Source organism: Chaetodon trifascialis, chromosome 17, assembly GCF_039877785.1.
Source record: "Chaetodon trifascialis isolate fChaTrf1 chromosome 17, fChaTrf1.hap1, whole genome shotgun sequence".
Classification (NCBI taxonomy): Eukaryota; Metazoa; Chordata; class Actinopteri; order Chaetodontiformes; family Chaetodontidae; genus Chaetodon; species Chaetodon trifascialis.
In genome coordinates, this window is record NC_092072.1 from 1,730,640 (window position 1) to 1,745,367 (window position 14,728).

The window sequence follows — 14,728 nt, forward strand, 5'->3', positions numbered from 1 at the left end:
TCACATCTTACTTTGGAAATCTTTTTAACCGTGTTATAATTACGTCCTCAACAGAATGAATTCTTGAGGCTTTCCGTCATACATAACAGTAACAAGACTAAAGGACAGTTTTACTGCAGTACACGCAGCTGCACCTTTTCCTACTGCAATAAAATATCTCCTTGCACTCATGATGTCTTCGTCAGCGGGAAAAATAACCAGAACAGAAAGGAAAGCGGTGAAGGAATGATAAGAAAAGCCCGTCTGCACAGCCTGTACACATAATCTGCAGTACTCCTGTGAGGCAAACTGACTACTGGGTAACAGTTCAAGCTGATAATAACTAAATATCTGACTCATGTCATCATAACAATAAAACCACAAAGAACGCCAACAAACATGTTCCAGTCTTTACAGCGGTGCATGTCTGTGCATCAGCTTCTCAGACTGCAATGAAAACCTGCACATACCTGAACTATAACAACACTGTCTGCATCCTCTGTACTTCATCTCCTCTGTTTCATCTCCCTGTATCCATTTTTAACTTCTATACGCAAATGACAACACCTAAAATTAACCTAAATCAGGAGGAGTCGCCATTTACCTGTCAGCACTGTGAGTTAAATTAGACGACTGAGCGAGCTTTGAAGTCCGGTGATATTACATAAATAAAAATAAGACTATAAGACTTGAGGTACAACTTTGAATGAAAGCCTGTCAAAACCCACTGAGCATTTTATGTCGCTGGCAGAAAAAACAACAAATATTTACAGCATACACAGACTTCTTCAGCCGCTGCTGCTGGGGCCCAAATTAAAAGATTTCTACTGTTTGTGTTAGCGACCACGCCGCCATGCTGGAAGACTGCGAGAAAGCGAAGGTTATCCTCTTCTTAAAACCAAAAACCTGCTATTTGAGGTGGTGAAAGTTAAACGCTCAAATTACACTGTAACAGCAGTGAAAAGGTCATAAAGAGATAATTATTGTTATATTTACTCCCAACATGGCAGCCTGCGCCGCGCTGACGTTCAGCCACAGCTCCGATGTGACATGATGCACTTTGGGGATTAATCACACTGTAAGATGAAGGCTTATGGCTCTGCATCCCATTCACAAACAATAAAAACACCAGCAGTGCACCTGTTTTCACACACTGCGATGAAACACTTTCGCTCACTGTTATCAAGCTGAATAATACAACGTTCTGTGAGGCAGACTGATGAGGAAGCTGACGAGGAGTTGTGGTGTCAGTTTACACTCAGCTAGCAGTGGTACTCAGCAGGCGAGCCCTTGGCTTTCTGAAGGTTATGGTGATATATGTGTTGAAACAGTTTCAGAGAGCAGCTGACTTAACTCTGAATTCATTTCGAGGCTGTGCTTTGTGCTCCATTTGAAGAAGCACCTGAGGTAAATCCAATCATTTTCAAAATAACTTAATGCCCTTTAACCACACTCCACGCCCAAGCTGAGCTCCACGCTGACGTGCCGAGCCTTGCCACACCAACATCCAAACAAACCAAAAAAAAGGGGAAAAACTTGTTGAAACCGTCATCCATGACTACAAAGATGTCTGCAACAATCGGCCACTGGTTTCCACAGCGGCTTCCTGAACAGCTCTGGTGTCAGTTCCACCGGATCTGTGTGTGGTTACATGTCTGCTCCTCTGCATGCAGGTGAAACCCACATAAAAAGGTTGATTTGTTGTCCCTCAGGGGAAGAGGTCCAACTACTGTGCTCCTCTGTGCATAACTAGAATTTTTGTCCCATCAGGAAAAGACGAACGGCACGCAGTTAAAGTGATTTGTGGACGGACAGAAACTGTATTAACCTGCATTCTGTTTGTCATTTCAGACAAATCTCTGGGTCCCACATCAACAAACGGTCTTTAACTACAAGCACTTAAGGAGGCTCCTCTTTAATGATGCATCATCCTGTGTCAATTACTGCCGAGGAGCCCTTGAGCAAGGTATTAGACAACCAATCCATCACGGAGTTTGTACTGCTCGGCTTCCAGGTGTGAATTTAACTGCACGAACACATCAAGTTTAAACTGGAAGGTTTCTGCAGAGTCAAAGCTGCACCAGCTCTGAGCAATCGTCCCGCTGGCTCGAACGTCTTCAGAATCTCACAGATCGTCACGCTGTCAAACTACAACTAAATCTGAAACATTTTCAGGGCTCAAACTACAAAACAAAGTAGGCATAAATGATGAGGGGAGGCCGGCTGAGTGTTTTTCAGGCCACTTCTTCAGCTCAGCCATGGCTCTTACCTGGCAGGGTGGTGTAAACGACCTTGTAGCTCTCAAACTCTCCTTTCGGCTCTTTCCACGACACATGGAGCTTGGTGGGGCTCAGGATTTTGGCACGAAATCGGCGTGGTGATGAAACTGGACAGAGGAAGGACAAAATAAACAGCTTTACGCGATAACTGTCACTTTGAAACACACTGTAAATATGTGAACGAACAAATGAATGAATGAATGAATAAAAGATCCCTGTCATGCACCGTCCTTCTCCAATATTTTCATCTCAATATTAGAGAAACTGCTGCTGTGAGTGTGTATTAGTGGATAACATCCATAACAATGGATGGAGTTCAATTCTGCTCAACAGTTGATGATAAAAAGACCAATTTCACGCTGAGGTTAATAAATGTGACTGATGATTGGCTGTTTAACGTCCAGATATGTGGCTGCTTTCACCTCCACATGTGTTAAAAACACTAAAGGCTGCGTGAAACTGCTGAGAAAACTGCACTTTTAACAGAGGGTGCTCTCCTTATGTTTTACTCCTGTGCAGTTGTTCATCCGCGAAGCTCGAAGCTCAACTGTGACCGAGCTCGGCTGCATTGAACTCCCTCCAGAGTTACGGCAGCGTACAAGCAGCCGCTCCATCTGTGTTTTCAACAGTTAGGAAAGGGAAAAAAAATTAGGGATAAATTGTATCTCGTCCAGGCGGGAGGATGCACATCAGAGAAATTAGCTTGCACAGATGTCACATTAAAAAGCGAAGTCCCATTCTCCTCCTCATCCTCATCTTCCTCGTGTATTGACGAGGCTGCATTGTGCTCGTCTCTGTGGGGATACGACAGGCCTTCTTCTGTGTTCCACTTACTGTCAGCATCAAAGCGACGCCCCTGCCTCTCATCCTGAGTAGTTGTTGGCCCTGTCAGACGCCTGGAGGCCTACCCCCCCCCCCCTCCTCCCTGTATCCTTTCCTTATATTCATTTTCTCCAGCTCACATTCTCTCGCCATCTCCTCATCTTTCCCTTCCCGTCTGATCCCTCCCAGTCCCGATCTCATTTTCTTTTCTTTCTGCATCTCTGCGCTTTGAAACTGTCGTCAGGTGAAAGAAGAGGATGAGGGAAAAGGTGAATGTGACTTCCTTTTAACTGCAAGGAGAAAAAAGAACAAAGGGCACCAAAGGGAAAGGCGCTGGAATAGCATCTGTTTGCTATTCCTCTCCTGTCCGAAGCAGGAGTGTTTAGATGTACAACACAAAGTGACTTCATCCACTGAGCTGCACAATAGCCAAATACACTTTTCAACGGCCTTGACCAGAGTAAAACCCCTCAGAAAAGGCAGCAACATTGTGTCAGAGCAGCTTTCTTCCCAGCACACGGGAGCATGGTCACATTTCACTGAGCTGCCGCACAGTGTTGCTGTTCACCGTGCGACAAAGGTTAAAACACTGGATCAAGGCCATTGTAAAGCACTGCAATGCCAAAAACCACATTTCCAGGGTCAACAAACACAACACCCCATCATTTTCACACCGGCAGAGCCAAATCCCATACAATAAATACGTAACTGGATGCAACACATTCCCCAGTGTAATTTGGTTAACTATGAAAAAAAAAGCCAGGGGATGGAGAATAAAACGTGAAACCCACAAACTCGTTCATGTGTTTGTGTTCTCATTATGAGGTGAGCCATCTGCTGCCGCCGACTTCTTTAAATACCTACACTATGACTGACGCCTGCTAGAGCTCTGATGCTCGGGCGTGCAATAAACAAGAGGCTCAAAGGGATGGTTCACCCGAAACAAGAATGAGAAAAGCATATTGACTTTGGAAAATGCACCTTTTAGGAGGATTTCTTACTGCTGTGTGCCTGTTTGGGACCAAATGCATACATGTTGTTTGCCCATATGACACATGGTAATAACAATATGTATGGACGTTTAGACATTAGGATTAGTGCTTTGTAAAGTGCCGCCATGGTAAAAAGACAGCTTTGCTGAAAACAGCACAAATTTGGAGAGAAAGTGCCTGAGAACTGCCTCTTTATGCATGTCATTATCTGCAGAGGGCTACTTATGTAGGTATGCAAAGAAACTTGAGTTCAGCACAGGAAGGATAATCCTGATTTCAGTGGAGAGAACGTGAAGCCGGTGCATTCAACAGCAGGCAAATATATTTATACACAAACACACATAAGGAATACTGTACCAATTATCTCACCAACCTGGGGATGAGAATGAGGGCTGCATGGGATTTCGGCTCAGGATTTAGCTCTCTGTCTCGGAAACAAAGGACATTCTCTCGTCTGGAGAGAGCTGCTCAAATCCCAAATGATTCGAGAAGCAGATTTCGCACCTCTCTGTTTGCAGTGTGCTTGAAATGTGTTTATTGTGTGGTTGAGTGTGTTGCATGTGAGCACATCCACGTGTGCATGTGTACGCATGAATTATGCATGTTTGTCCGCGACAGGAAGCAGGCGTATTCTGGAGTATGCACAGAAAAATCGAAGTGAATCTTATTCCACGTTTGTGTTTCACGGCTCTTAAGAAAACCTGCCGGTTCCTTTGCAGCGCCACACACACACATACACACTTGCTCGCTCACAGAAACTCATGGATGTCACGCAGAGACAAGTACTGGATGCTGAGAAAACAGTCTGGTGAAGACGAAAGGCCTCGGCTGTAGATACGGGAATTTAATACTCATTCATTTTTCATGGAGAATCTTGTGCAAACAGCAGAGCCGACTGCTGCCGAGGGCGGAGGTGTCCGTCACACCCGCCTGGAAGTTGTGCAGCAAAAAGTTTTGAGTGCATTTTAAATTACTGGTGAGAGCAGGAGAGTCCAGGGGACGTTAGGTGAAGGGACAGCGCCGAGCTGAGTAACTCATCTGTGAATAGGAAGCTTTTAGTTGGCAAACATATCTTTTATAAAGGAAGACTCCAAGACCTACGCTGCCTCTTACAGATGCTACGCAGACCAATAAAAGAATGAATTATTAATCACGTTAAATTTCAGAGATCAGTATATTTGCTGCACTGCATTATTCCCACACACATTGTCCTTCCAGAGTGAACTAGAGCTAAAGCTTTCAGAGCATCTGGTGATGGAGGACGGTAAAAGGAAGCAAACCGGTGTAATTTGGAGATTCAATTTTAGCTCCACCGCCGTCCTTACAGTTTCTGATTATGTTCACTGGCATGCCGGCGGCCCTCTAAATGAAACATGTCGCCTAGAAAGAGTACCACTGAAGAACAATGACCACATTCCCCTCGCCCGTCTCCCCTCCAGGTACCTGCACGTATTTCTTCCACGATATCACAGCTACATAATTACTTGATAACAACCGTAGCTCACTTTCCTGTATGGCTCAAGGATATTTCATAAACAGAACAGACGGCAATAAAGAAGAACGTTTCTTTGTTTCCCATCTCTGGACTGGACTTGCTGTCAAAGGGCTGAGCTCGTAGATCAGCTCTCATGGTGCCTGCTGTGATGCTAATGGAGGCCACAGAGCTGAGGAGTTTCTCAGTGGAAGTTCTCCAAGCCGATCGTAACTCCTCGGCTCTTCCTGGGTCACTGGTGTAGCCCAGGCTCGTCCACTATGGCCTCTCCCCTGAGGAATGCTGTGGTTGCTTTCAGGCACTCCGGCCAAAACCTAGCAAGAGTCCTTCCTGTGACAGATTTATTCTGTTGCCTAAGCGTTCGGCTGTACCTTCACTGGTCGTTGTTGGGCAAAACAAGCCATTTAAAGACATCGTCTTGGGCTATGGGAAATTGTGATGACCATTTTTCTCAATGAACAAAATGATGACTGAATTAAGAAATAACTGGCAGGTCTATGAATGGTTGCAAGAGAAGGCCCTTCGAGGGAGGTGGCAGTGGCAAGAAGAGAGAGGGTGAACAAAACTTAGCTTGCCATGTCATCATCAACAGCAACAATGACCACACTGAGATTTAAATGATATCCGAGAAGCCTAATTTTGCAGCACTGCACAATGAACTGTAAAAAAAAACTCAGCTTCAAAGACCAATCAAACAGCAAGAACAGTGGGCAGCAGACACACGCAAGCTCCTCACTGTATGAAAGCAACATATGGTAAAGCTGTCCAGGTTAGCTAATTAGCTAGCATCCTGACAGTCCAAACCCCTAATCTGCTATTATGGTATGGCACAGTGTCAGCGCATCCAATGACTTTGTGGTTATGGCATTATGTCAGCGGACTTTGGTTCTCCTCCGCACTGCACCGCTGGTTTAGTCCTGTTTCAAGCTCAATGTTGCCAACAACCTTTAAAAGTTGGCAGATGCTAAATGTGTTCGTGTGCAGCTTAAGTAACTGCGCTCAAAGCAAAACGTCAGTCTTTTAGTGTAACCGCCCCCCAGCACATTAAGATTTACAGCAGATACAAAACCTTATCTTAGATCCACGGTCAGGTCATCTGTTTAATATATGAGGGAAAAACTCCCTCAGCAGAGCTAATTAAAGACACATCATGAATATGAATCCATCACTGGCGGTCGTAGAGAGAACGTCTACTTGGTAAAAAGAGTGTGTAAGATTGTTAATGACGATAATGGTGTTAAGGAGGCCGATCCCTCTTGGTTAATGAGTTAAGGAGGGAGGTTATGTGTTAATTGTGGAATAAGCTAAATGAGTTAAATAGGGTGAGAGACGATGTCAGAGGAAATGTAATTACATGAGGAGCGCTTGTCTTACAGACAGTGAGGAGCTGTGTTAAAACACCGAAATGCTGTCAAGTTAAAAGATGTATAAGAGCAAAGAGAAGTTCATCAAAAACTGCTCTACGCAAAGTTAGGCTGCTATACAGAAATCTGCCCTCTGAACACCCAAATGAATAACTAAATACATTAAAGACGTGTTTAATCACAAAGGTGGCAGAATGTGACAGAAAACCCGTTTTGTCAAACGTTTTCTCAGTATGATTTTGGCATCAAGGCTTTTCCCTTTGAGACAAACACACAGGTGGGAGAAGGCACAGTGAAAGCACAATTAAACCAACACTTCAAGTCAGTTTCTCCAGAGCGAAGCTGCACATCAGAATTAACCTGCTGAATGAAACAGTGAGTGAAAAGGATGATACCTGCATTTCCACAGCGGGGCCGCGCTGAGCCTTAGCGAGCCAGCGCTGAGCTTACAGTGATTATCATAAGGCTGAAAGCAGATAAGCAGTGAATGATCTCTGGCCCTATTTGGCATCATTGTGGTTGCTGGTCATAGTCTTGGCTGATCCTGATATGAGCAGATTGGTGCTGTATTACACCTAAATGGGAAGCCTTAAGAAGACCCCACTAAACACCGTGATGGGAAGCCCTGTTTGGCTCTGTGATAGAAAGCCCTCAGAGCTGAAGGCCCCACGCTGCTGCTGCTGAAGAAAACTGTGTTCATCACGGAAACAACCACTAAAACCTGTCCTTCAATGAGGAAAACGCTGGCCCTGAGGGGATCCCTGGTATTCTCTTTTGACATTCAGCACCATTGTAGAAAGCCTTGCATTGCCCAGTTATCCCTGTTCAGGTACAGAACCAGCTAGGCCAGTTTCTCACACTACATGGTAGAGAGTCCTGACAGTTTAGCTCCAGTTTTGAAAGCTTTGTCTTGCCCTGTGGGGTATCATCAGAAGACACTGCAATTAGCCCTGCTGGCCATGTCTGGTCCCATGTGGCTGGGTTTTAATCCTCTATTGGCCTTGTTGACCTCGTTGGCCCTTGAGCGGAAAGCAGGTGAATGGAAGTACTTACCTTGACCCCGCGCTGGCTGAGGGGACAGAGAGACGAGAAGGAGGCCCAGCAGGCAGAGGCTCAGTCTGACCGAGAACTGCATCCTGGCAGCAGCAAACAGGAGGACGCAACACACCTGATGGAGAGGGAGGAGGACAGGAAGTCAAAAAACATAGGAGACAGGAGGGTGGAACAGACAGGCGAGGGAGGAAAAACAGGAGGAGGAACAACAGATAAGACAAAGAGAGTCAGAGAGGAGAGGAGGCAGATGAGAAGAGGAGAGTGAAGAATGTGCGAGAGAGAGAGAGGAAGACAGGAAAGAGGAGGAAGGTGAGCGATGAGCGAGCAGGTGACAAGGCAAGAGGGAAAGGAGGAAGAGGAGGAAATGAAGGGATTTAACAGTGTGAGAGAGGCACTTTATAAGCATGTCATCCTGGATTATGAGGCAATATTGTGGCATTTAGATTTGAGTCAACTTGAACTGAATCTGTTCATGTTCGTGTGGACGCAGACAAAGCTAAAATTTCTTGTATTTCAGAGCTGTGAATCCTATCAGACGGATGGGATTTCATCAAGGCATAGATTTATTTCAAAGACTGGTGAGTGGAGACAGAAATTCATCTCCAGCAGATGAAGCACCGCTCGATGATGATGACCAGAGATCGACCATAACGACAGTCTGGAGCAGGAAGAAGCTGATGGTGAATTAATCCGCCCAGAGTCTAATGTGTTAATGAAGCCATCCTATAACCAACAACCTGACCGTACTTATAGTTTACAAAAGAGCTGTTACATGACGTCAACTTTCATTTGAATATAAATTATCTCAGGCACACGATGACATTACCTTGACTTGCAGCGATTAATCAGTCGACCTCTACTTACAGCAAAGCCCCACCCACCCGACACCCTGCCCCGCCCATCAAATCTCTTCATAACTGAGGAAACATCTTTCAAATCAGAATCAAATATATTGTTATAACGACATGCAATTTCCTGTGTGAGAGAAAAAAGGAAAGACAGAGTGTTATGGCTGTCACAGAGACAGAAAGCAGGTTAATCCCTGCAGGTGCACTGAGTAACAGAGCTGCCACCGACAATGCCTCTGTTTTCTCAGACTTGTTCAAGAAACAGGACAGGGGACATTAACACAAAGCAAAGATGTATTTTCTCAGACCTGGAGGCAGCTGTTCATCAGAACACCTGCATCTACTGCACCTCAGAAAAACAACCTGCATCTGTGAGGTTCTGCACAGCCAGCCTTTTGTTCCCAACCACTGCTGCAGCCAACTTTTAATTTCAGGCAATTTTCCATAATTTATTGATATGACTGACTATTCCAACCTGCGCTTTCACCGTGTCAGTGTTAAGACATGCCGTACCAGTGGTAATAAAAACAGAGTTAGAATAACAGGTCTTTAGAGAGCAGCCTCGCCTCAGAGCACCCTGAGAAAAATCACAACAATCTCCGTGAAATCCTCCCTCGGGGACTTGCAGCGTGGCTGCAGTGAGTTTATGTCGATATTAAAACACCTGACTATTTAATGTCCATTTCCTGCTGTAAACTTGCAGTGCATGAGCTGCTTCTTAGTTCAGAGCACATACTGCATGCTTCCAGCGTGCACTGTGGCATCACCGAGGTGCCACCCGACCAATCAGCCTCACTGTAAGAACTGTCAATACAGTAAGCATCGCCTGTTGCACAAAGAGAGCACATAACATACATCATCACCAAACCACGCTCAGTTTAGCTTAAAAGGAGCCGAAGTTTTCCTTAATTGACGTGAGCACAGGTGAGCTCTGCACGGTGCGCCATCAGCGGCACGCGGAGCGGTGAGAGGTGGAGGAAAAAGGTTCGCGGATGTAAAAGCTGGTTCAGTGCAGAGCGTGAGGAAAGAGCGGTGACAGGCTACCTTCTCAGATCACACGCTTCCAGGCTCCGCAGCTCTCCTCCGGGCAGCTCAATGAGAAGCTCACTCGTCCCCAAAGCGACTCCGATCCACTCTGTCCACCAACTCTCCGCTCCCTGACGAACAGGAGACAAGTTCAACCGAACGACGCACGGAACTACAGGCCAGGATTTTCAAAATAAAGTCCCCACGTTTCAGTAACTGCAGTCACGGTCAAACTCCAAATCAGCGTTCACGAGAAAATTAGAATAAGAGTCAGTAATTTAGTGTTTTCTTCTGTTTTTATCTAAGATATTTCAAACTAGTTTGATATTTTTGGTGTCAGCGACCAAGAGCAGTTGAAAGGCTCTTAGCATTTTTACTCAACAAAATAATTATTATCATCATTATAGGAAATGGATGGATTATTATTATTATTAATACACCCACTTGAAGCGTGCTTAAACCCTTACTACTCACTTCCCACCTGTTCAGCTGACACTGCCAACGCCACTACATTAACATTAATACACTCGAGTCAAACTTTCTCATTCAGTTACGTCACAAAGTGGTCAAAACTCATTTACAACATGTAAATCTACTTCAAAACTACCTACCATCTTCCTCGCTTTCCTGGTCGAAAGGGAAAATATTTGGCTAGCTGAGGGAAAATGACGGTTATGGAAGCGTACAAACTACAGCTTGCTAGCTAGCTTTTACGTTACTATCCATTTAGCTAGTAAGTTTACGAAATTAGCTTACTACGTAAACTAAAAAGCTTTAAGATTTTCAAACATTATTCATGTCTTCAAGGCTGAATGAAAATAGTCGTGGCCGTTTGCTGTTTTGAATATAATTTCCTTTTTCCAACGTTTACCTGCTTCAAACTGTCCATTTTTTCGGCCAAACGAACGGTTTTAGCTCCTCCCATTGCGGATTAATTCATCCAATCAGATGCTCCCTGCCTCGTAACTGTAAGAAATGTCGTTTTCGCCCCCTAGTGGCAGGGATGCCACCAGAGACTAGTCGTTTATGCCGAAATGTCCTAAATCAGTTGACAAAGTGATCGATAATTGATAAGCTACCACCACGAATTATGTGTTTATAGTGAAAAGAGACAAGACACAATATTAAACAGCAAAGTTTTGCACATGCTCATCCTTTGAGGGAATATTTCTGTTCTGTCAAACTTTGTTTTGGTGTTTCTTACACCTTCAATTGAATATGTTACAAACAAGTTGTCTTCAATATAAGGCATCAATCAAAAGTTAGAAAACATTGCCTTTAAGGACCCAACAGCCCAAATCTCTCATTGCACAAATGAGTTAAATATACAGTAGATTAAGGTGATTTTTTTTTTTCTTTTAATTTGAAAACTTCCGGTGTCTCCATAGCTGTCTCTGGCTAGCTTGACGCTGCTGATGGGTCGCCTCTCAGTTGAGACTTGCAGAGGACTGATGGGTGTTTCCCGCCTCATTCACCATCCCAGCCTGCAGCTATTCATTCCTTTTAGCTACTTTAATGCGAGGCGAGGCAGCAGAAAAATGTGTGAGCGGCAGGAGAGGCTGAGGGGACAAAATGTGGGTTTTTGTGACCTCTGGCTACGTGCGGCATGACTCCTCAGGGCTCCTTTTTATGGAGCTCTCTGTGTTGAGGGCAGGTGGCTGGCTGTAAAAACGTAAAGTGAGCATCATGGAAGAAGAATGGGAACACTCTAACATATAATTGTTAGTGACAACTTTCCTTCAAGTTCATGGTTGGGTTACGTAAGGCCATGGCAGAGAAAACACATGAAGTCCTGCTCAGTTTAATGCACTTTTTTTTTGTACCACTTTATATTTTCATGTTAGTCAAAAAAAAAAATCAAAGTTGGGTCACAAACAGGAAGACTTTGCTTTCCTGAGCTGCAGCTTTGGATGTGCAGGTGTTCTCACCTTGGACGCAGTCGCAGAGCCTTGAATGAGTAAAAGCCTTCGGTTACTGCGGTTTGTTGTAGCCGTTAACCAACAGCTGAATCTGAGGTCTCTGAAGTCTCCTGTATTATCATAATCATGAATATTTAACAGTAAAATGCTGCGCTGCCTTCAGACTCTGAGCTTCGTGGCTTGTCAGCCTGAGTTTCCCTGTGTTTGTACTGGGTAATGCACCTCAGTGCTCCTCCTCAAACTCACACTGACAAAACTGAATCGTTCATCTGTTTACATCAGTTCAAGCACAGAAGCAAAAAACTGATGATTTTCAAAGCTGATTTTTGCCTAAAAATAAGTTCTGGACAAAATGTGATGATGGTGATGGTAAACTGTTTATATGGAAGTTTTCAAATCAGAAGGTTTTCATGGTGTGACAGTAAAAGCGCCCCTGAAACAACAGAAAAAAAAACTTTAAAAGCAGCCAATCAGAAATAAACACCCTGCTGTTGCCGGCCTGAAGGTGAATCATGTATGAGCTGCTGTTAAAGTCATGACTCATCTTGAATCCTCTGCTTGTTAAACAGGTTTCATCTCCTGAAAAGGGGAAATTAACTGTGCTTTTGGAAATTCTGCCTCCGTCCTGGTGCCAACATGTTCTGCGTGATAGCAAAGAAAATGTTTTTCAATCAAACCGTATGAACGAACCACAGAGCTCGATTATGTTACAGGAAAACCCAAATGAACTGGAAACGCACCCGTTCACATGCAGAGCTTCTGAGGCGCACTCGCACAACACACAACACAGGGAAAACACTGATGTGTGTGTGTGTGTGTGTGTGTGTGTGTGTGTGTGTGTGTGTGTGTGTGTGTGTGTGTGTGTGTGTGTTTGTGTGTGTGAGACCCCTCAAATGAAACAGATGGTTGCGGGGAGCAAATTGAAAACCCTGAAAAAAGACGCGTTTTAGAGGGATACACCTGAATATATTTCATCGGAGCGTCTCTCCTTTGATCTCTCCATTCATTGTGTGGAAGGTGGATGTGAAGCAGATCACATGACGTGTGATGGACTGCTGTGGCGTTCCTAACTCCTGAAGGAGGATGGGGCATCCTGCCAGAAGGAGATCTCGCTCCACTGACTTCAGTTAAAGTCAGACAGGTCCTTCAAACTGATGTAACTCAGGATTTCTAATGCGGCCATTAATGTCTTCCTCTCTTTTCCATCTTTATTGCATTTTCCAGGTTTGTGCTGCTGTTGAGAACACATCATTACCACCTGAGTGTAATGAGGTAAACCCACTGAAACAACCACAAATGTTTAATGCTGCCTTCAAGTGCTCCTCGTAAAACCCTCATCTAATCACGCTTTTAATCGCCGTGTGGCCCCCGCTCTGCTGCAGAGGTTTTATGGGTGGACGTTTACACACAGGGTGGTGTTCCTGGGTTCTACCAGTAGGAGGCGGTATAAGAAAAGCTCTGACTCCTCAGCCTCACAAACTGTGTCAACAGGAGTCAAGAACTCTGCTGATGATCATGGTCCTCCTCCAATCAGGAGGAGCTATCAGCAGCTCCTTCTCTTAGATAAAACTGTTCTTTACATTAAAGGTAAACACACATGTAACACAACAGTCTGTCAGCCTGGAACTATTTTGGACATTTTGTTGATTTGCTGCACAGTGAATCAGTCCAAACAGTCCAAACAGGGTTTGCAGCACAGGTGTTTAAAGAGGAAATGCATGATTTTCACTGAGCTCACTGTGGCGTATTGGTCAGAACGCACTGCAGGAGTCTTCAGGTTGTTCTCGACCAGAAGGCCGCGCAGGTTTGTTTGCAGGTGACGTCACGTCACTCTTCTGTTTGTGGCGCAAACTGCAGATGGAGGGCAGGAAGTGATTTTCTGCACAGGAAGCACAGGATAACAACGTTTTAAATCGTTTTTGGTCGCTCACATCGATCAAACCGAGAAACCACAGGGAGCTTTTATCCAGTACCAAAAGTTGTTGTTCACAAGAGTGAAAAATGCAATAAAACTGACTGAAAAAATATGGAAAACATGTATGCTAACTGCTATGCTAACTGTCCTAAGTGGAAGCTGCCCAGCACACTTGCTCAGAGGCATCTCAGGGGTGTTTTTGTGGGCTCAGCAACAGATTTTCTGGTTTTTGGGATTCAACACACTCACTGCTGCAGCCACATTCATTTACTGTGCCGTCCGCCACAATCACAGCACGGCGAGCTGACGTTAGAGCGAACAGAATCATTCCTGAAGCTCAGCTTTGCAGCGACGGCTGCGGCGCCATGCACCATTTCATCTCTGTCATCGAGCGCCTCTGTCACGACTCGAGCGGCGTGCTGGTGAATGGACCGTCCTGAATGTTGATTTAGTTTTCTTTGACACATTGTCTGAAGGCATGTGACCAGAGCCGCTGGGTCTTTGATAGAACCTGAGCCATCACGGCGGGAAACGTCCTGGCTGGCACATGACCGTCACCCAGAGGACCCACGAGCCAGAGATACTTCGCCACAGACTGATCGTCTGCTGTCGCTTCTGATTTGCATGAGGGTCCGTGTCTCGGCCGTCTGAAGGCCTGAAAACCCTCCGCTGACCTTCCCGTCCTTTCATTTGCATTTTCTCTTCATTTAATGAGTCAGATTAATAATAGATCAAAGCTCTGACCTTCCCAGAGAGCACCAGAAGAATCCTCACAGATTAAAAAACATGAGAAATTATCATAACCTGTTCTTACTATGAGCTCTTTTTGTTTACAGTGGTTTCCATTTCAAGCTGCATTCACGAGCTGGTTATAATGGTTTCCAGTATAAGGCACACTGGTTTCTAAATTGTGGTGGTTTGTCTTGGTTCCTAATGGCTTCCATGGCGCCGTCTGATGGTTTCAATGCTTCGTTGACAGATGTTTGATGGTGGTTAATGGTTTCCATTGCAGTGTGTGATGGCTTGTACTGGTTTCTGC

The 14,728-nt window shown here is 44.9% G+C and overlaps 1 protein-coding gene across 3 annotated transcripts in view; it reads right to left on the bottom strand.

Annotated features, from left to right (window-relative positions):
• LOC139345930 (collagen alpha-1(XIV) chain-like) overlaps nucleotides 1–9,972 on the bottom strand; it is a 117,078-nt gene extending 107,106 nt beyond the window's left edge. For all 3 annotated transcript variants that reach the window (XM_070984814.1, XM_070984813.1, XM_070984815.1), the window contains exons 1-3: nucleotides 9,874–9,972; nucleotides 7,982–8,096; nucleotides 2,249–2,365 (exon numbers count right to left, since the gene is read on the bottom strand). In XM_070984814.1, coding sequence (XP_070840915.1) covers nucleotides 2,249–2,365; nucleotides 7,982–8,063 — 199 coding nt within the window. In that variant the 5' untranslated portion in view covers nucleotides 8,064–8,096; nucleotides 9,874–9,972. The remainder of the gene's footprint in view (nucleotides 1–2,248; nucleotides 2,366–7,981; nucleotides 8,097–9,873) is intronic.
• Nucleotides 9,973–14,728: the final 4,756 nt, after the last annotated feature.